This window comes from Chaetodon auriga, chromosome 19, assembly GCF_051107435.1.
Source record: "Chaetodon auriga isolate fChaAug3 chromosome 19, fChaAug3.hap1, whole genome shotgun sequence".
NCBI lineage: Eukaryota > Metazoa > Chordata > Actinopteri > Chaetodontiformes > Chaetodontidae > Chaetodon > Chaetodon auriga.
Window position 1 is genome coordinate 10,929,526 of NC_135092.1, and position 21,954 is coordinate 10,951,479.

The 21,954-nt window shown below is 41.2% G+C and overlaps 3 protein-coding genes across 3 annotated transcripts in view; all 3 read left to right on the forward strand.

Moving 5' to 3' along the window:
• bcr (BCR activator of RhoGEF and GTPase) overlaps positions 1–7,721 on the forward strand; it is an 84,091-nt gene extending 76,370 nt beyond the window's left edge. The window contains exons 17-23 of the mRNA XM_076758428.1: positions 505–564; positions 898–1,007; positions 1,758–1,897; positions 2,145–2,279; positions 2,434–2,539; positions 3,190–3,352; positions 3,480–7,721. Of these exons, the coding sequence (XP_076614543.1) occupies positions 505–564; positions 898–1,007; positions 1,758–1,897; positions 2,145–2,279; positions 2,434–2,539; positions 3,190–3,352; positions 3,480–3,569 (804 nt within the window). The 3' untranslated portion in view covers positions 3,570–7,721. The remainder of the gene's footprint in view (positions 1–504; positions 565–897; positions 1,008–1,757; positions 1,898–2,144; positions 2,280–2,433; positions 2,540–3,189; positions 3,353–3,479) is intronic.
• Positions 7,722–10,052: 2,331 nt separating this feature from the next.
• adora2ab (adenosine A2a receptor b) lies at positions 10,053–17,499 on the forward strand. The gene is given in 6 exon segments (XM_076758141.1): positions 10,053–10,258; positions 12,937–13,502; positions 13,677–13,808; positions 15,575–15,678; positions 15,963–16,897; positions 16,899–17,499. Coding segments are annotated over 5 exon segments (1,419 nt in total). The 5' UTR covers positions 10,053–10,258; positions 12,937–13,302; the 3' UTR covers positions 16,947–17,499.
• Positions 17,500–18,808: 1,309 nt separating this feature from the next.
• snrpd3l (small nuclear ribonucleoprotein D3 polypeptide, like) lies at positions 18,809–21,475 on the forward strand. Its single transcript, XM_076758338.1, has 4 exons — positions 18,809–18,926; positions 19,650–19,794; positions 20,482–20,674; positions 21,249–21,475. The coding sequence occupies exons 2-4, from the start codon at positions 19,669–19,671 to the stop codon at positions 21,311–21,313; spliced, it is 384 nt and encodes a 127-aa protein (XP_076614453.1). The 5' UTR covers positions 18,809–18,926; positions 19,650–19,668; the 3' UTR covers positions 21,314–21,475.
• Positions 21,476–21,954: the final 479 nt, after the last annotated feature.

Sequence of the window (21,954 nt, forward strand, 5' to 3'; positions counted from 1 at the left end):
TGTGTGTACCCAGATTTCATTGTCCCAGATGGCATGTCTCTTCAGATCTGAGCGTGTTTGGGTGTGAATTTAGTGTCTTTAAACAAATTTGTTGATCATATTTATAAAAATACAGTGAAGAGATGTAACATGACAACAAAACCACCTTGGAAAACATTCCACTACCATGGAGGGCAGATTTGTACTGTTGATGCAATTATGACTTTATGCACTGCCATGTTGACATAACTGAGCGGTACATACGCAGGACAACAGTATGTAAAGATAACTTAATCTTAACAAAGCAAATAAACATTCAGAATGCATGTAGCTGCAGTGGACCATGAGAAAAATGTAGAGGAGGAGAAGTAGGAAGTAGCACAAAATGGAAATGCTTGAATAAATGTGCTTGAAATGTCAAAAACCTAAATGACTAGCTGTGTGGGTATTGTGAAATATCTCTTAAGTTCAAATGAAATATCACTTTGAAACATCGAACATGTATTATCCTTGTCCTCCACCCAGCTGGACCCTCAGACTCTCCAAGGCAAAGACTGGCAGAGAACAGTTATTCCCATGAACGGGGTGAGTAGATCTTTCTGCTTTTATCAGACTTCATTCCTGTATTTCCTCCTCTCGCTTTTATATCAGAAGTTATCTTGTCTCAAAATACTCATATCAGGTGTGACTGGTACGTAGGTCCAGTGCAGCCTTACATTTATGTTATAGTAGCACACAGCAGGGAGAAATATTCTATACGATTTCTCCAGGATGTGGTGCAGCAGTCGATTTCTCTGTCAAGTCTACATCTGGTTTTAACATGGCAGGATTTCACCGAGATCATCCAGAGCCATCACAGGTGGATCTCGGGCTCGTAGACCTGCTTCTCACTCTGTAAGCCCTTTTTTCCTGCTTCAGATCGAGGTTAAACTTTCCATGAAGTTCACCAGCCGAGAGTTCAGCCTGAAGAGGATGCCCTCGCGGAAACCCATGGGTGTGTTTGGAGTCAAGATCTCCACAGTGACCAAGTGAGTTGACCCACGGGTCCTAGTAATCACCGGTTCACCTGTACTTTTAATCTCCCAAACAGTTGTCCTTGCCTCTAGTGGTCTATCAGGCATTAAAAGCTCATTTGTATTCTCCAGTGACGTTCCTCAGGGCTTGAGTCTAGGCCTCCTCTTCTTATATACATGGACTATTTTTTTACTTTCCATCCTCACATCCCTCAGTGTTGTCCTGATGATCATCAGCATTAACAAATCCACATTATCTCCTGTGCAGGCTGCCAAGTGTCTCTTTGTTATCCTAGAGTGTAGCCGCCTTTCTGTAAACACCTCATCCAGCATGTTGCATGTTTTAGGCCATTAATTAAGAATAATAGGAGTCTACAGTAACACTACATCAGCATGCTATTAAGATCACAGTGACAGTGATAATGTTCACCATGTTCACAATCTTAGTGACCTTTGCTAATTAGCACTAAACACAAAATACAGCTGAGGCTGATGGGAATGCCATTAGTTCTGCAGGTATTTGCTGTCAAGAATAAAATTTTGGTGCTAGATGAAAAGTGAAGGGTTCACCTACGTGATTAAAATTCCGCCTGGATGGGACATGGATGTCTGCATGTAGTTGCAGTTGTCAAAATATTGCTCTAAAAATCACAAGTGGCAACGTCATGGTGAGATGAAAAGTCAGAAAACACAACTGTTAGCCCTGCTCATTCCGTCCTTTTATAAACCGCTTGTTGGTCATCAGTAATGTTTGTCTTCATCCAGGCGAGAGCGCTCTAAGGTGCCCTACATTGTCCGGCAGTGCCTGGAGGAGATTGAAAGGAGGGGTATGGAGGAGGTGGGCATCTACCGAGTGTCAGGTGTGGCCACTGACATTCAGGCCTTGAAGACCGCCTTTGACACCAGTGAGTATAGCCTTCATCTGTATACAGTGTAGGCTTTGTGTAGGTCTGATGTTTAATCCTGATTTGAAGAATTTAAATTAAACTCCTCCATTATTGTGTTAGAATCCCCAAACAGTCACAGTAATTCTGCTGAGAAATAAGATGCATGGCGACTGCTGCTTATGCCAGGGTGTTTCCCTATCTTACCGTCCTCCTCTGTCACTGCACAATGTCCTGTCTTCATGTTTTTCTCGTCACTCTTCTGCAGATCATAAAGACGTGTCAGTGATGATGAGTGAGATGGACGTTAATGCCATCGCCGGGACCTTGAAGCTGTACTTCAGAGAGCTGCCAGAGCCGCTCTTCACTGATGAGCTCTACCCCAACTTCGCAGGCGGCATCAGTGAGTCAAACACAGCTAATGATCAGTGAATGAATCAATCATGCTGACTGTCAGAGCTGCAGCACTGAAGTAGTTGCAACTTCTAAATGTCTACTAGTTGAAGAAAAAGTCCTTTATTTGCAGGATGTGTAAACACTCCTTTTCTTCTGTCCAGCCCTCTCTGACAGTGTGGCCAAAGAGAGCTGTATGTTGAACTTGCTGCTGTCGCTGCCTGAACCCAACCTGGTCACATTCCTTTTCCTTTTGGATCACCTGAAGAGGTAGGAAAAGGGAAACACACACCGACACACACACACAACATGTAGACATGGATGTTCCCATGCATTGTGTGTCACCATGTTGTCTAAATGTTGATCTACTGGATCGAAACTTTGGAGTGACCTTCTGTGTTCAACATGATGTGCTGATGTGTGCAGCGTTCGCCCTGGTCACTACTATGGGATGTCATGAATGTCCTCTGTTTGCCACGGTGATGTTGAATAACGAGAGACTCAAACAAACAATGCAGATGCACATGTTTAAAAGCGTTGTGTGACTTTGTGCTGGAATGGATGGTGCAAGGTTAAAGCTTGCCTTGATTATCTTGAACATTCGAATTTTAAATGTTCAGTAAAGCAAGCAGGAGACGGAGAGGAACCAATTTCTCACTCTGTTATATTCAGCATGTTGTTGAAGGCAGAACTGTGGAAAGTTCAGTATTTGATTCACTGATTAGCTAGTTAACAGAACAATGTTTGATCAGTCATTTAAGTCGTTCATTAAGGAGGCAAACATTTGCTTCTTCGTACTCTATTTATCTTAATATTTAAGCTGCCAGTCCACACACAGCACACAGACCCGTCACTGCACATTAACATCACCTGCTGTCCTCGATCGGTGCCCCTAATGGACTTGTCTGTCCTTTCCTCAGGGTGGCAGAGAAGGAAAGCATCAACAAGATGTCTCTCCACAACCTGGCAACGGTGTTCGGGCCGACCTTGCTGAGGCCTTCCGAGAAGGACAGCAAGATCCCCGCTAACCCCACCCAACCCATCAGCATGGGGGACAGCTGGTCCCTGGAGGTTATGGCACAGGTGATTTTATCTTTTCTGTGAAGCTTTTTCTTAAAAATGATGCTCTGCTAATTGCTAGCTTGAGCAAGCAGCACCTCGTTTTTGTTTTTGCAAATCTGTCTCTTGAACCATTTCCGTTTCCTTGCAGGTCCAGGTGTTGCTGTATTTCCTGCAGCTGGAGACCATCCCCACCCCGGACAGTAAACGACAGAGCATCCTCTTCTCCACCGAAGTATAGAGCTAAGGTTGGCTTTGCCACCCTGAGACTTTGACCATGAAGGAGTGAAAAGAAGATGGACTGTGGCTCAAAGTGAGCCGAGAGTAGTGTGTTTTTGAATTGACTGACCAGGTTCCTGGAAAGGATTGTCTCTGGTGATGCCTGTGTCTCCAACACAAGAGGGCGCCATTGGGCCTCTGAAGCTCAGAGGATGCCAGGTCCTTCCTTTCATATTTCTCATGATATTTAGTGTGATTCCTTGTACCTTCAGTGATGGTGTGGGTTCATCTGCCATCCTTTCTCCGCCTGGCTCTTTGTTGGTCATTGGATCTTTACAGCTTGTAGACGGGTTCATAAGTCAAGAAATTATCAAAATCAGTCCATTGGAGAATTAAATACGTCCTTCTTGATTCCCGAATTAGTTTGCCAACAAATCAGCATTTCCATTTGGGTTTGGGCATTGTTCTCTATCTGTGTTTATTTTTGGACAATCATCAGCTCAACACTGCAGAATCTGTTTGTCCATCTCAAGCGTTGCGTCATGTCCTGAAAATTCTCGCCGTGTCTTACGTAATCTCAGCACATTGCTTCTGAGAAGACAAGAGGAGACATTTGTGCTGCGTGTGGGAGTTAAAAGTGGACATCCAGAGCTGCCACGATGCCCCTGGCTTCTCCTTTGGGTCAGGAAGCCAACACCTGTACTTTAAAGTGTTTACAACGTAAACAAACCCCGGTTGGAGTCAGAGAGGAACGCAACAGTTTGAAGAGGGACTGTGAGAACAAGAAGGAACCCGACGATTAGTAATACACTGCAATCTGACTGCCTGCGGTTTTTCCGATCATTAAAGCAAATTTCCTCTATTTGTGTTGTTTGTGTCTCAAGGTAGTCTTCAGCTTAAATATCCGGGAAGCAATATATTTTCTAACATAGGAACTGTCTGTGTTCATATCTTTGCTGACGACATGTCCTTCTTATTGTAACATAGGACATCTTGCCAAATTAATATGTCCGTTGTTTTTTTTTTGGTTTCTAGGAGGAAAGGAAGCAGTTGTATTTACAGATACAGTATGTACATAATCTTAAAGTTGTATTTTTTTTTCCTTTTGGTTTAACAGTATAATCATTGTTGCTATTATTGTAATTTATTTTGGGGGCCTGGGGGAGAGATGTTTGTTTCTCTATGTGAACCTTTTTTTCTGTTTGAAAGTGGTAGGTTTTAGCCTTGACTTCAAGTCTTGCGGTAAATAAGCAGGATTTAGCCTTGTTCTTATAGAAACTACTCTGCTGTTCTGTCCAGCCTAGCAGTTATTATTCATTTAGATATTATTATGAAGGTAACACACACATTGTAGTTACAGACTGTATGCTGCTGTGGAAAAGGCACAAGCTCTTTAACTGCTGGGTATTCCTCAGCAGAACGTCTCACATCCAGAGACCATCGCCTGTCTAGTGTAGACATTATGCAATGTCATAAGACAGCACACACACACATATACACACACATGACATTGTCTCTTTTTGTACCATTTAATCTGTGGCTGCAGAAGTGCACTCATGCAATGTTAGAACTACTGTATTACGATTTAAGTGACCTGAGCACTCAGCGTTTATGTCCATCAGAGAGCATATTTGTTGGTTTAAATGAAGGAATATTATTTCATCTTCTCCTGACATCTTTCTTTTTTTTTTATTTATCTCATGCATATGGCAAAAATGTCCAATAATTCTTTGTCCCTCTAACTGTCTAACCTCTAACTCCATCCTGTTAAGCCTGAAGGTGTCCAACTCAATTGAAAGGAAAGCTCTGAAGATATTTTTTTTTTGGTACTAAAATGACATATTTCTCATTTTAATATCTATATCCTTGATTTAACATGCAGGCATGTTTTATTGTTTTTTGTTTGTTTGTTTGTTTGTTTTTTACTTTCTGGTCTTGTCTTTGCTGTTTTGTTCACAAGTACGTCATTGTCGACTTTGGGATGTCGGTAACTCGTGAGTTACTGGTTTATATTATTACAGCATGTCCTTTTCTGGCTACTTTAAAGGAAGGCTCACTGTTGGTCAAGTCTGTCTGAAAACAGGTCATTGAGACAGGTTTTGCTTGCTGCAATCATCATAAGGAAATGTTCTTTCAGTGGCCAGCTTGAACAGGACGAATGTTTGTTTCCATGTCCTTATGGACACCTGACTATTGTTTTAAGACAGGCTTGAAAAGATGTGAACCCAACCTTTAAGGGTAAATATTATGGTTGTTTTCCCATATATATCTTAGGCATAAAACTATAACCAGTTGTGGAATTAGTGGATCTGATAAGGGCTTGTGTGTGGTTGCGTCCATGTTTAAGATAACATAGGGAGGCATGTACGAGTAAATGTTATTAAAAGCAAATTTTAAGTTCTTCACATAAATGTCTTTCGACTTTTCAAAGCAAGAGGAGTCTTTCCTTTTGGATACATATCAACACTCGCAACGTCAAGACATTCATACTCACTTTGCACATGATAGTATAGATGAAAACCATCTTTGTATCAGCCCCATGAATAACAATGTTGAGATTTGATTGTGAAAGTGTTCACGCCTTCGCTTTCTTTTTTCTTTTTACTGTACTTCCACTAATTTTGGCCTACTGTAGCATGCACACATTGTTTCATCATCTGTATTTTAAGATATGAGACGGAGAATGAATCCACCGTTCATTCAATCATCCGTCCATCACCTTTATAACAAGTCCCGATTGCCTACACTACTCTACCCTATCGTGCCTCGACACTTTCTTTTGTTTAGCGCCTGTGGTACTCCAGACGTGAGTGGAGACGCCGACAGCGTCAACGCTGTTCAGTCTCCTGTTGCCTTTGCTGACGATGGCCACACACCTTTCATCTCTTAACGGCTAAGACAGGACCTTAAACTTAAGCATGGTCTTAGCTCATACTGTACATGCCCGTTCTACTTGCCACCTTCATCTGACTGTGATGCTGTAATTCAAACTCGGTCTTAATGGGGCAAAGGATGGAATTTCCTGCCCGTGTGCTTGTGTTAGCTCTTAAACTTTCAGCTCCTTTAATGCCTTGTTTTCTTATTTATTTATGCTTTGCCCCTTTTTGGTCTACTGGAGCTATTTATTTATAATGTGCTATCATCTGAAGTTAAATTAATGTTAGGAAATGGTCTTTATATGTTGTGCTTTCTTTGTTAATCAAACATCCTGTTAAAGTTCCAACTGTTTGTCACTGTGTTGCTCCTGAATCACCGTGTGCAAACATCCTTTAACCTCCTCCTCCTGCATCTCGGCTCATCTCTGTAGTCACTTGTGTTGTACAACAGACTGGCCACTGTGATTGTTTAGCTGTCTGACGATAACTGAATAGCAGGTGCAGGTTCTTGTCAATTTAAAAAGGTTGATTTTGTGAGTTTACGTAACTCAAACTTCTTTTACTTTTCCATGGAGTTGTATGATATGTATTATACTAGAGAGTACATTATTTGGTTTCCGTTTTATTTATTGTGGCGTCCGCTGACATATGATCGTTAAGGATCGAGCTGGTACGCCTCTAGTCTCTTTGAAAAGCCAAGCTGTCAGTGTGTGGTAGAGGAGAAAAGAGTCTTAAATTGCTCTAAAATCTGCATTGTTTTGGTCTGTTGATTGTCAGTGTAACTGCATGTACCCTCCATAACCTCAGCCCCTTAGTTCTGTACATGAAAAAGTAAATACAACAAAAAAGGTTTAATTTTTCTGTGGAATAGCCTGAAGATATGGAACATATTGCTCTACAATGAAAGTTACAAATCTCTTCCAGTTATTGTACATGACCCTGGTAATGATCACTATATTTCCATGCTATAGTTAATACTTTTCATATGACCCTCTGCTGCCACTTCTAGGACATCAAGCAGACATTAAATATGACTACTTTACCCTTTGGAAACGTGCTAGTTTTGGTTTATTTCATTACATAACCTAAAGCGGAGGATGAGACTTGTTGACCAACCACAAACACTTTCTCTTTTTACCTTCCTCAATTTTTTGACTCTTGTTCCTGTTCAATATTCAATGTTCTGCTTGTAGAACTGTAAAAAGGAATACTGTATCCTGAGGGCAAACATGTTTGGAAGGCATTTGCAGCCTATGTTTGTACACAAAAATGTTAAATAAAATCTCCTTGTATCTACATTCAGTGACATGTTTAATATTCTTTGTCATTTGCAACCTGGCATCTTTTCAGATGACAACTTGAGCTGAGCATGATAAAGCATATGACATGATGGATTCAGCGTGAGTATAATCAGTTGTTTCCATGTTAGCATGATTCTTCATCTATATCCATTCTAAACAGGACAATATTTACAACTAAGCGGTGACACACAACAGCCCTGGTGCAGTTGAGAGACAATGAATAACAATAGAAATCACTAAATAAAATGACTCTATATAAACTTGCCAGTAAATTTTTTACGGAAATGCTTCATTTCATTTGTTTTGAAAAAGTATTGCTTAAATTGTAGCTGTATTCTTTAATTTGACTGGGAGTTACCTAATATTTATATCAGCGTTTGTGTGTCAGGTTTCAATAAATCGAAGCATGCAAACAGTGGATGCAATGAAGGAAAGTTACTCTTAAGAAATGTATGCAGATGTGGTGATTGATATGACGCAGCCCATTACTAGCATGGAGGACATTGTGGGTAGACATAATTATAGGCCTTATTTTACAACAGTTGCAACTCTTTGTGTGTTTCACTGAAACAGCAGGGACAAATATTAAAAGACTAACATTGGCTCCTGCTGCTTGATTGTTGCTGTTGCAGGTTAAACTTCACTGACACTTAATGCTTTTACAACATATTGAGATTGCCCTTCAGTCAAGTCAAACAACCATAGAACATGTGCTGTTTTTGCTGGAAACTGGAATAATAACACATCATCCAGACTTTTTGCTTGCAGTATTTTCTACTAACTTTCAGTATTTACTGCTTCTTAACAGAGGTTTGCTTTAACCTGCCATGCTTCTGGCAGGAAGTCTCCAACAGCTCCAGTTTCATGCTGCTGAGAGCAAATCAGGAGGTGTTAGGAACATTTAGCAGGTAAATATTTAAAGAGTCCATCTGATGCCAGACCAGTACAGTCTCACTGCTTTTATCCTGGAAGCCATCTGGTAGGACAGGGGGGTTTGGGTGTGCTGAAAGATGGTCACACTTGGCAAATATCCATTAGGATAAATTTCTGGTTCACAGTCTGGATACATGGTAAGCTGTGTTTGTGGACTGGAAATCTTCACAGGGAGCAGGATTGTGATAAACACTGACACATCTTCAATCGCATCTGTGATGCAGGGCTGCAGCGTGAGTAAATTCTCCACAGTATGTGCAGTTTCTCTTAGGATGCTGCTGTCTGATGACTGAAGACACAGCAGCTGCCAGTCATTTACACACTAACTTGTTGCCTGATCAGGCATTTGGGATTCATAATGAATCATACCTGCTTGACGGTTGATCTTATTTCCTAAAAGTGATGAATCATGGTGTGACTGATAGGTCACACCATGATTGAACACATGAGTCTGAACAGTCACATGAGTCTGAACAGTCAGACTCATGCTGACGTGCACTGCAGGGTCACTCTTGTCAGTGTAACATGAGAGCTGTTTTGTTTATCGTTTATTAGTAATACAGAGCTCAAACTTGTGTAAATGGGTTTTAATCAGTCAGAGCTGATATCTGAGGAGATTAGTGTTTCCAAGTCAGCAGATTTAGGCTGATGGCTGTGTTTTAATAGCCTTTTTCCTGAGAGCAAGGGAGATCGATAAAGAGAACAACTAAATGAAAGATGCAAAGTGAGAGATGTAAAACCTGCATGAGAACATAGCTTTAATTGTGCATCATTTAGAGAGGGGTCCCGAAACTATGTACTAACCACATCCTCAAATGTTGTGGCACAAAAACATGGCGCCACATTGTGGTATTTTACACAAAACATAAATTATAGTATGGTGCAGCTCCATGGTTACACAATATGCACATGGAAACAAAACCTGCAATGTGTGTAGAGTCATTTCAGCACTTCATCTTTACGCACACTAACAATTCTTCTTATTTGACTGCGTGCGCACTTTTACGCACGGCCTGTTTTACAACAAGCCAAAGAGGGCGCGCGGTGGATGGTGTACACGTGGATTCACAGGGACTTCTTACGGCTGACATTGTTATGTTTTGAAAACTGAGAGTACATGAAACATTATTTCATTTTATTTTGGTCTTTTCTGGTTGTATTCTAATTGGTTTTATTTTATTATCTGTCCGCTTCGCTTTATTTTTGCCCTCCATCCAATTGTCATCGGTTATTTCTATTCGTCCATACGTCACTGTTTACCATAAGACCCTTTCGACACAGTCACACGAGAGAGAGAGAGAGAGAGAGAGAGAGAGAGAGAGAGAGAGAGAGAGAGCGGCCGCGTTTTTCCTGTTGCAGCGCGTCTGTGCGCAACTTGAAACTTCTGCTGTCAAACAGAACATGAGCGGCAGCACCACATCAGAGGATTTACAGATTATTTTTATTATTGTTATCATTCGGCGTGTTGTTTCACTGCATCCAGATTTCAGGGGTAAACGCATCAGCTCATTATGTCCATTTGCCTGCCAGCCAACACATTGACTGTCACCTGAGCACGTTGATTGGGTCGAAAGACTTCTTACTTTCACTCTCACCACAAGGTAAGATCAGAGGGTCTGTTTCTGCTTGTTCAGGCTATGTTTTAAATATGTTCTTCAGTAGATGTTTGGACCCTTTCCCCACACGAGTAGCACTTTAACGGTGTACCATCATCTATGTCATAACGACTGTGTTTTGTAATCATCAGTTATTGGCTGCTCTTGACCAAGCTTAATGTAGTGAGTCAGTGGCAGTGTAGATTATTTAACTTATGGAGGTTTGTAAGGCTGCTAAATGGTAAAGAACACTGGCATGGCCTCAGTGCTGACGCCTTTTTCTTCATCACTGGACATCGATTACATCAAACACTTGCCCTGCAGTGTTGGCTCACATCATGTTTACATCTCTGTTCCTGCCATCAGTAGTTCACAGTAATGATGTCAGTACTTTCCTCATTAGCTGTGCACACAGTGCTTTGGCCAGTAGAAACACAGCAGCTTCTCTTTTTGTTTTGCTTTGACTTTGGTGGAGCTGAGCCGACACATTGATTGACAGGGCAGAGACAGATCCCCACCAGCAGGATGTGCATTTTCTTATCACTTCCTTCCAAGGCCTCAACTCATATATATTCACATTCATAATCATGGGGAGTAGTTTTTGCTGAAGCAGCCAACTGGAAGAAGGTCGGCTTATGTTCTAAACTTCAGCACTGGGGGAAAAACTATGTGAGTCCAATTTTCTTTATTTCACTTTGACTTACAAGAATTATTTTTCTTGTACAGGTTCAGAAAGTCTCCTGAGGTCTTAAAAAACTAAAGATCTGGACTATTTCTAGAGCTCTCCAAACCCAGTGGATAAACCCTGGTTTTTAAAATTCCTTTGGCCCGTGAGAAGGTTTCAGCAGCAGAACAATAGCAGAAAAGTAGGATGTTGGTCTGATGTGCTGTCAGTCAGGATCAGCGCTGGTAGAGCTACAGGGTTATAAGTGGCCCACAGAGGTAGATTAATGAAAGAAGTATGTGTGGCAGCCCTCGTGAATGTGTGGAAATGTGTGGAAGGGAATGTTTCTTTCTGTTCTCTTTATATTTTCAGCATCGGCAGCATGGCTTTACATTTCCACTTAAGGGCACTCAAGCACGGTTAGGGTCTTTTACCAAGCTTTCTTCTCATTGTGCGCATAAAGTCAGTTTAACTGTGAAGTAAACAGCAGTAAAACAGCTCTTTCTGATCATCTAGAAGTCTGAACTGCCACAGACAGAAATGTGCTCCTTAAGTGGGGAAACAAAAGAAATAACGCTTCAATATTTAAATCAAAGGATTTCACTTTCATTTTAGCAGATTGGTCAAGGGAAATGTCATTTTCCATCCCCAAAATGTTCGTAGTCTGACATTACTCAGTGGGAATCCCGCAATAACTGATTTTTGCCGAACTGCAGCTCAACTTTAGCCAATTTAGCAATTCGTATTATTATTGCTGCTTTCGTGACACAAAGCTACATCTACTTTAAAGCTGAATGGAGGTTGAGAACTATTTGACATCCAAGGTGTGTCAGTGGGAGAGAAACTGGGATGCGAAACAGTGTGACTGAAGGAAGACTGGATCAGGAATTCTTATTCTCTGAGATATGCTGATGGAAAGCACCCAAAATAGGTCAGAACGGAGCCAGCATTGCTCCTATCTATAGCGACCAAATTTCCCCTTTGTTGTCACAGAATCATTTGTTTGACATGCATTCACTCTTGTTGAGTCTTATTTTGTCAGGCTTTGCTCACTGTATAGACCTTGGCAGGAACTAGGTCATATTTACAAACCAGCTTTTTTTCACCCGAGTCAGTAACTCTCACCTATAGCGTATGTCCACTCTGTGCTCTGTCCTTCAATTCACAGCAGATAAAAGCTGGTTTTATATGTAGGCTGTGTTTATGTATATATAAATAAATAAGTATAGTCTGGATGAACTGACATACCACAGCCCATTTAAGATGTTGAAGTCGGCATTACAGCCTGGCTGATGCTGTTTTTCTGAAGCCAAGATATCAATATTTAAAATCTCTGCCAATGATATTGACAGGCAGTATTTTTCCAAACATAAATGCTTAATCAAAACATTTTGATAAGGTACATTTAAGGAAATAGTTCAACATTTTTGGAAATACACTCATTTGTGTGAGTTAGTCATGCACTAATCTACAGCATCAATGGAACTTTGGTTACTATGATCTGATATGATCTGGAAACCCATCTCACTTTCTTACCCCCCTGCGCTTTTGTAGTAACCTGAATAACTTGACCTACATTCCATTCAGACTCCCCCTTTATGAAGGTTACCTGACGTTGCACCACTGTCTGCAACAATATACCCTAATCGGCTTACAACTTAGCAAAATAGCCTGAAAAAACGCAGCAAAGATAGTGCAACAAAGGTTTCCAGATTTGGTACAATGACTTTGAAATTTATAGCCAGTTTATATTGTGTGATTATCAGTGATTTTGGAGGAAAGCATGTCAGTGGTGGGAATGATTAGTGTGTGGAAGGGTTTCGGGAAACCTCTCCTGAAATAAAAGGTGCATTGTTGGACTGTCTGCTTTGGCCCTGTATAGAAAACAAACTGTCCCCCTGTCTTCCTGTGATAGATGGCTTTTCTGACTCATGTGTGTCTGCGTGGTAACCTGCAATCTGTTTGTACAGGCCGTACTACTGAGATTGTGCTCTCACCCTCTTTCTCTCTCTCTCTCCAGTCCACCACTCTTAAATTGGCAGCAAAAACTCCCAGACGCTTGCTCCGCAATATTCTGCTGCCGTCTGTGACAAAGTATGCCGAGGTGAGCGTGAGAGAGAAGAAGATGGCTGCAGAGACAGAGAGGAAGACTGACAGACTTTTGCGGTGCGTGTGACAGTAAAAGGTACAAGCAAAAGTGAGGCATCAAAAGAGTGATGTTTGTGGTTTGAACTTCCTGCCTCGGCTGTTCTGCCATGACACAATTGCTCTTCCCTTAAGTCACATCATGCGGTTTGGCAAGCAGGTATTTTTTCTAAAAACACGTCAAGCAGTTGAGTCTGTGGGATGAAAGGGCCAAGAAAGCAAAACAGAGGAAAAAACAACCATGCTGAAAAATGACCAGCTGGTCTACATTTGCCTGGAGCTGGTGATCGCTTGCCTGGCTGTGGCTGGGAACGTCCTGGTCTGCTGGGCCGTCTGCCTCAACTCCAACCTGCAGAGCAACACCAACTTCTTTGTGGTGTCACTGGCGGTGGCTGATATTGCTGTGGGGCTGCTGGCAATTCCCTTTGCCATCACTATTAGGTATCATTAAGTTTGTTTGATCATTTTAAAATTGCCTGTTTCACAGTACTCAAAGTCAGTGTAATAAATCTCCATAAGAAGCATTGTTTTACTAGATTGGAGGTAATGTGACATTATGTTTTTATGTTACTCTTTTTTAAACATCTGTGATGTTTTCTCACAAATCAACATCAGCATCGGCTTCTGTGCCAACTTCTTCGGCTGCCTGTTCATCGCCTGCTTCGTCCTCATACTCACCCAGAGCTCCATCTTCAGCCTGCTGGCCATCGCTGTGGACCGCTACATCGCTATCAACAACCCACTCAGGTGAGGGGAAACAAAAACGTTGCAAACAGACAAACAGCTTTCCACACTCACTTCAAAGAAATGCAGTTCACATGATGAATGAGCTGCACTTTGATATGAAAATTAAGGTGTTTTTCTTTTTGTTTTGCTGTTGCCTTTTGCTTGTGAACATGATGCTCTTTTCACACATGGCATTCAAATCAAGGGAGCGTGGGTAAACCATTAAATGTGAGTGGCTTCCAAAGCACATGTGCAGTGGTGCAAGACACATTGAATTATAGAAGGATCTTATTCAATTAAGGCTAATCTGACCGGTTGTGGGTGGACATAGATATTTGTCACCACAGGCTTTATTGGGTTACAGTTTGTGTGCCGTTGGAGGGAAAAAACCTGCTGAAGGCTTTGATCATTTACATTCATGTGCATCAGCACCATTCAAATACAGTTTCTTCCTTGAATTCCGCGTTCATTGTTTCTGCAACAGGTATTTTGGCACACCATTGACTCGCATTGTTCGTATGTATGTAACCAAAACTACTGTTGTTCAGTCACAGCTGCATTGTTTACTCCTGTCATGGGAGGATATTTCACTCGTAAGCCACAGCAGGTGATGCATTTGCATAAGCAGTTGCATAACAGCGTCTCTGTGTGTGTTTGTGTACTCAGACCGGTGCCACAATCTTGGCACCGAACACCGGAGAGCTCATAATTCATCAGAGTTTCGGGAAGATTAATATAGCCTACTGGCTGCCACTGTGGTCATGAAAGAGCTCAGTCACATGGGACATTGGCTGTAGGTGAGGTGATGTTACCAAGAATACTATATGCTGATATTCTATTTTTATTCTTCAAGCCAAATGTTTGCATTCCTTATGCCTGCGTGAAGAAATGTGCACATTAATACTGCCAACATAACACAGTGGTTTTCTTGTTGGTTGGGTCCAGTTGTTTGGTCGTCTTACACATGTTCTCGGTAGATCTGAATTACACCTTAGAATCAGGAATACTGATGATTTTTTTGTCCTTGGATCAGTGTTGTAGAAATAGACCAAAGACAAAGCTACTGTATCTATAAGTTAACATAATGTTATCAGTGGTTGCATAGTAAAATAAATTCTAACCTGCAGTATGTTGATAAGTGTGGTGTTTAGCTGGTATTTCCAAGCACGAGCCTGAGTTGCAAGTCATCATATATAGCGAAGCTTACACCTTTAACTTAGATCAGAAAGAAATGTCCTGGTTAATTAAAAAATAGTAAGGAAATCCCCTTTTCTGTAGATTTATGCACACTCTCAACAGAGAGCGTGCAGAGTCATGCAAAGACACACAGCAAGACTTCACACTGTGTCTACCCCATCGCCTTCAAAAGTGGAAGGAAGGAAGAATCTACAAGGTGGTGCTTTTTCTAAACAAAGTCAAAGGCATCAAAGCGTCTGAGCTGTTAACAGACCTTTGCGAAATCTGAACATATTTAGATACCTGAAACTCTTGGTGTGTGTGTGTGTGTGTGTGTGTGTGTGTGTGTGTGTGTGTGTGTGTGTGTGTGTGTCTAATCGTCAGACAAGAATGCCGGAGAGGTGCTGGTCGGATTACTGAACGTGGTCACAGTGTATGAATTCTCGCTTTGGCGTATTTAAATAAACAATGTGTTTAAGCTTGAATGCACAACCAATATGTCCTCATTTGAATCAACAAATATTGAGCTTTCCTCAGAGTTATAGTATCACATTGAGATTAGATAAAGCCACGAGACCTGGTGTATTATTGTGCTTTGCTCAACTTTACAGGTACAACAGCCTGGTGACAGGACAGAGGGCAAAGGGCATCGTCGCACTGTGCTGGGTTCTCTCAGTAGGCATCGGCCTGACACCGATGCTGGGATGGAACAAAGGTGGGAGATTTATTTTGTATTATTTGTATTGTTTTTCTCCATAAAAGTGCTCAGGTTTAGTCCAGTGTTGGCTTCAGTTCAGTTAAGAGCATCATACTGCTGAGAGGAAAGACGGCAGCTGTTAGATTTGAAGTATGAATCCCAAACCAGGCACATTATCCTGCTATAATTACATGAAAAATGTTTTGCTACATAGAAATATGTCTTCTATGGAGCAAATGTATTTGTTTGACATTATTAAAAGATAAAACTGCCAATCAATCACTCCTGGCTCTGTTGTCCAGGTTGGAATAACACCAACACCTTCGACAGCTGCCCTGAAGGCCTGGGGGAGTGCCTGTTTGAAGAAGTGGTTGCCATGGACTACATGATCTATTTCAATTTCTTCGGCTGTGTGCTGGTGCCCCTGTTGGTCATGCTGGTCATCTATGTCCATATCTTCATGGCCGCATGTCGCCAGCTCCGCCTGATGGGGCTCAAAGTTGCCCACACACCTGCTCCTGGGCAAATACCCGCATCATCGGGTGCATCTTGTTCAATCCTGCAGAAGGAGGTGCATGCTGCCAAATCGCTGGCCATCATTGTAGGTCTGTTTGCTCTATGCTGGCTTCCGCTGCACATCATCAACTGTTTCAACCACCTGGGTCAGGACCGTAAGCGCTTGCCTGACTGGGTGATGAACATTACCATCATCCTCTCCCATGCTAACTCTGTCGTGAATCCCTTCATCTATGCTTATCGCATTCGGGAGTTCAGACAGACCTTTCGGAGGATCCTGTATCAGCATGTCCTCAGGCGAAGGAATGGACATGGGTTTGGGTTTGGAAGTGGTGATGGCAGAAGTGCTGGGAACAGCGATATTATGCGGACTTCCTCCCGTGCCAGTAAAGAGGGTTCATCCTGTGGCACAGTAGTGAATACCTACATCCTTGACCCCAGCCCTGATCGAACTCCACCAACTGCTACTCATGCATCCTCTTGCTACTGGACATCAAGGTTAGATGCTGCGCCCAGCAGCTTCATACCCAACGGACACCAAATAAAGGGTAGCAGCCTCTCAGCAACGCAGCAGCAGCCATGCATCATGGGATTTGCTGCTCAGGATGGAGTAGAGTCGGTCACATATCTGAAGGGGACAACAGATGTTTTGGAGGTGAAAGACAGTGGAAGTGGCATTGCTTTTGTGAACGTTCAGGCTCTGTCCCCAAGACAGACTGACTGTGTCCACGCTACAGAGCTTACAGAAGTCTCGTGACAAAGATAGTTAGACATTTAAAATATATTTGTATTGCCATAAAGATATATGACATTGTGCAAAGTTGACATTATGAACAATTAGCAATAAATCAGCAGCAACAGCATATTGACTCCTCTCTCTGAAGTCACATTGACTGATTGCCAAGCATCATTTTGACATGCTTTATTACTCTGTTCTCGTCAGCCATCTCTGTGTTGGATCTGAAAGCACACAACAGAATTTGCCATAAGCAGGTGGATGTTTAAAACGCTTTCCAGACATGCAGTACAACAACATTTAGAGCAGCATCTTAACACACAGAAATGTCAAATGTATTGTACCCTGCAATGTTTTCTAAGAGACTTTAACTGAAATTCTTGATCTGAATTTTGTGATAATATTGCATCAGGTCAACTTTTGTAATGGCTATCTGTATTGTTTTTATACACTGGAGAATTAAAAGTCTTTAATACTTATTATTTCACTGGTTTGAGCACCTCTGTTGGGTAACAATCTGTTAAAAAGTCATTGCTCAAAGTGCTGGATAGCTACATAATATTTGATATTGCTAGTTTGATCAGTGATTTCATAACCGCCAGGCAACACAAGTCTGTTGCTGCTTCAACAACTTTGACACATGTTCACGCATGTGTGAAAGCGCACACACACATGTAAAGTACATACACGTGATGACAGACTACTCAGCAAGAGGTATTTACAGAGGCGCCAGTCAATGAGCCTAATGCAATAGAAATCAAATGACGGTTCATTTGATGATGCCTTTTATTATGCCATTATACTTTCTCTTTCCTCATTAAAAAGCCCTTCCATTGTGTGAAAGGCCTGCATTAAGCAACATTTATGTATGCAAACCCTGGAGACATGACATGTCTGTATCTTGCTCATGTATGTTTATTCAAAAACGATGCATATCAGTTGTTGGTTACACTTTGTGGTTAGGATGAGGCCCTTTCATTTTCATATTTTTTTTTGTGCTATTTAGAGGCAGGAGCTTAAGCAGGAGATAAGGGTTATGAAAATGGTGTAATTACGAGAGATTCAAGTCTGAGTCATAGATAAACAAAACAAAACAAAACAAAGTCACACATATGCAAAGGACTGTTGACGAATCATGAATCTGCCTCATCCATGCCATGATATGTCTTTTGTTCACACACAATGCTCCAGTGGGGTCCATGATAATGTGATGTCCGAAAGGAAACAATGCAGTTGTCCTCTTTATAGTATGTCATTCAATCATAAACTACTGTTTGGGCAATGGCATGCAATTGTTTTTCTTATTTTAGAATGAAAATGGAAATTAACAGAAACTTAAAAGCATAGTTTCTTTAAAGCAATGTTTGATTCTCTTTGCATCTTCTCTCAGGCTGATGCAGTGGCGACATGGAGCCAGAACATACATAAACATCTGGTGTCTAGTGGAAAGACTTTGTTTTGGTGAGACACTGTGCTGGCAAATTTTTTTTAAAAAAGTCAATGCCTTTTGTGCCTGTTGTAAAGTTAGTGTATGTGTGGGGTGGGTTGTTGGTTTGCACAGATATTTTTGCATACACTGCATAAGCTCTTGCAGTTTTAACTTTGTTCCCCTTGTGAATAAATATGTACAAAAGCATGTCTGGCGCTGGTCATCAGCTTGCAACTTTTTATTCAGATGCCAGAAATTACCATGGGTCAGTCAAACAGAGCCTCAGACCTCTGGCAAAACACTGGGCAGACTTTCCACAAGCACCTCACACAAATTAAACAAACCAGTACAGTCACTCCATAAACAAATCTGGGTTTTTTTTAAAGAGGATATGTAGATTCCACAATACAAGTCCCACAATGCAGCGCGGGATGCCACGGGAAGTATTTCATTGAGCCGTTGTTGCATTGTGGGTAAGCGGAAAAAGGCTCCAAAAAGGTTTGTGAAAGCGACAAGCGCACGTTGCAGAGTCGCTCAAGAAGAAGGAAAAACAACAAAGAAATCACTTTTCACAACAGGATCAAGGTAACTGTCTTCACATACTGGATAAAATAGCATTATCACTGAGTCGACCAACAAATGGCGTTTGTTTGTGTTCTTCCAAAGAGCTCATTCATTCAGTCGACCAACATGGTTCCGTCTGTTTGCCGAGCTCAAGTTCCTATTTCGATATATAAGTCAAATTTTGATTCAGGTATTTAAATCACATCGAGTTTTGGTTCGTAGTAGTTTGTACCAGTAATAACTTCAAAGTAATATATAAAGCTTTTTAGTCGTTTTAGGTAACGTACCATTATGTAAATTCACGAAGGACCAACGTAAGCTAGCTAGCTAAAGTAGCTAGCGGCAAAGTTTCCTCTGCTTCTACAAAGAAATTTGTCCTTCATGAAGTTTAAATATAATCACACTGTATTCTCCTAATGATCAGTGATTGGTTTGCACAAGCTCAATGTAGTATTTTAAGCAGTTCTTGCTACGTTTTAGGCTGATAGCGTTTAGCTATGGCTAGTACCAAACAACTCAGGACTTTGGACGGACCCAATTAGGGAATTATCAGTAGTTTAAATATATTTTAAAAAGATATGGTTTTAAAATCAATAGATGTGATTTTTGTCCCAGCAACTGAAGGACTCCATTGCTCCAAATGTCTTTTAATTAAAGGTATGCGCCTGTAAACCTGTAAAAACAGAGTTGGTGATAGCCGTTTATCACGGGACAGCACATTGTAACATACATGTTGTTCTTCAGGAAGAAGAAAAGAAGAAAAATGTCCATCGGTGTACCAATCAAAGTCCTGCATGAAGCAGAGGGACACATCGTGACCTGTGAGACCAACACTGGAGAGGTGTACAGGGGCAAGCTGATTGAGGCTGAGGACAACATGAACTGCCAGGTTGGTCCTTTAATGATAAAGTGGATGAATAATACCATAAATGAAACCCCCCCTGATCCTTTTTTTGTCTAATGGAGCCAAATAGATAAATTACCCCTCCACTGTATTGGCTGTGTAGTGTGCATGCATGCTTTTATACTGAAATACTAGTTATTGTTATGGATTTATGTGTTAGTTCTTTGTGTTCCTCTTCTGCACGCTCCTATGAATCAGTGTAAAGCTGCTAGCTTAATATGTGAGAGTTTGTGACTAACCATACAAGTAGAGACAATAGACAATGTTTCCTAACTTGTAGTTCATCCATATCCTGCAGGCTCCTCTATCTGGTGCTGCCTCTTATTGAACAGAATAGCTGTTAACTATGATCCTCAAGTACTACAACTGTGGTTCCTACTCTTGCTTGCTAGTTACTTGAATAATGTGGAATCCAAGTTGTGAATCAGTCCCTTATCAGCAGAGCTGTAGTGTTGAAAGACTAGAGTTGTGAACCACTGCTTGTACAGACCTATTGCTGCAGTGTGTAAACGGGTACGCTTGCATTGTTTGCATTAGTTTAAGTCCAGTGTAATCCCTCGTGTACAATTTCATGTGTTACATTTGCTGTAACACTAAAAATCATGTCTTTCAGCCGTGTGATTAAACTTTGTCATGCAACTAAAATTACACATTTTATTTCTGTCCCTATAGATGTCTAACATAACAGTGACTTACCGTGACGGCCGGGTGGCACAGCTGGAGCAAGTCTACATCCGTGGCAGCAAGATCCGCTTCCTGATCCTACCTGACATGTTAAAGAATGCTCCGATGTTAAAGAGTATGAAGAACAAGAACCAGGGATCCGGTGCAGGAAGGGGCAAGGCAGCTATTCTCAAAGCACAAGGTGAGTGGGATGTTTCAGGACCAGTATCTCCACAGACATTTCGTCTTGCCTTTTTTTTTTCCTCACCAGAACTACAGTTTATCAGGAGAGAAATGCCTTCAGCAGCCCTGTATTGAATACAATCCTATTCTGTCTTTGAGGTTGTGTCAGAGACTCATTCATTCAATTCTGCTTTTAAGATGTGATTTTTGTGTGGAATTTCAATTCCAGTTTAAAATCAAGAACAATAACATGATCATTGAATCGAAGTTTGTACCTGTTCATACCCATTCAGATATCAGATTGGAATTGAAAAAAGTGCATCGGTGCATCCCTATTTAAGATGTTCTCAATATTATGTCCCATTGTTAACATGGGTGTAAAATTAAACTGGTCAGGCAAAAACTTGTTAGTTTCACGTGGGGTTTTGTTGGTCATCTATGTGACATTTCTTATCCTGAGTATCTCAAAATTAGTGAACCAAGGGATTGCTATGACCTGAAATTTTGGTGTAATATCCCCTGATCAGTGACACACTCCACCTATCTCAGTTAGACTGATTGTTCTAAAATATGTTGTGTATTTTTCTCTGCAGTGGCTGCAAGGGGTCGAGGCCGTGGTGGAATGGGAAGAGGCAACATCTTCCAGAAGAGGCGATAACTGCTCCAGCTGCGTTCAGATTGTTGCATTGTATAGTCTTCTGTTTTTTTTTAATTTTGTCTTCTTTGGATTGGATATCTTGGGTATTGTTTGCAATCCTACGTTTTGCAGCTTATTGCTATTGATTTCATTTTTTATGAAAATAAACCTATTTCAATTTGATGTGTCCTGTCCTTTGATTAACTCAACTAAGATATTCTTGGTAATGACCGTTTTTTTTTTCCACTTTCCCTTATTGAACACCAGATTTCTGTGGTTTCCAACTGGCTGCTCTTCATTTGAAAACCTTCGTCCTCAGCATCCTTTCAGCCACAATTGGATTTTGACTCAAATTTGACTTATGTATGAACATTGCTCCAGATAATGTTTCAGACTTCGGTCTTGTTTGCTAGAGAGATTCTAAACAATGCAAGTTTGTCTTTCTGTGTGACTTTGAGCATATGAGAAATAGTAAATGACCGCATGCTGAACAGACAAGCTTCAGGTTGAGCTTGAAAAACCACTGTATGGAGGTGATTTAAGAGAGTACAAGGTCCCTAGCATTTTGATAGGATGTGTCTACAGTAGTAATGTTTTCAAAGCTTGGTATTCTGCTGTTTTTAACAAATGAAAAGTGTAAAAACTGCTCTGCAAGGTGGCTT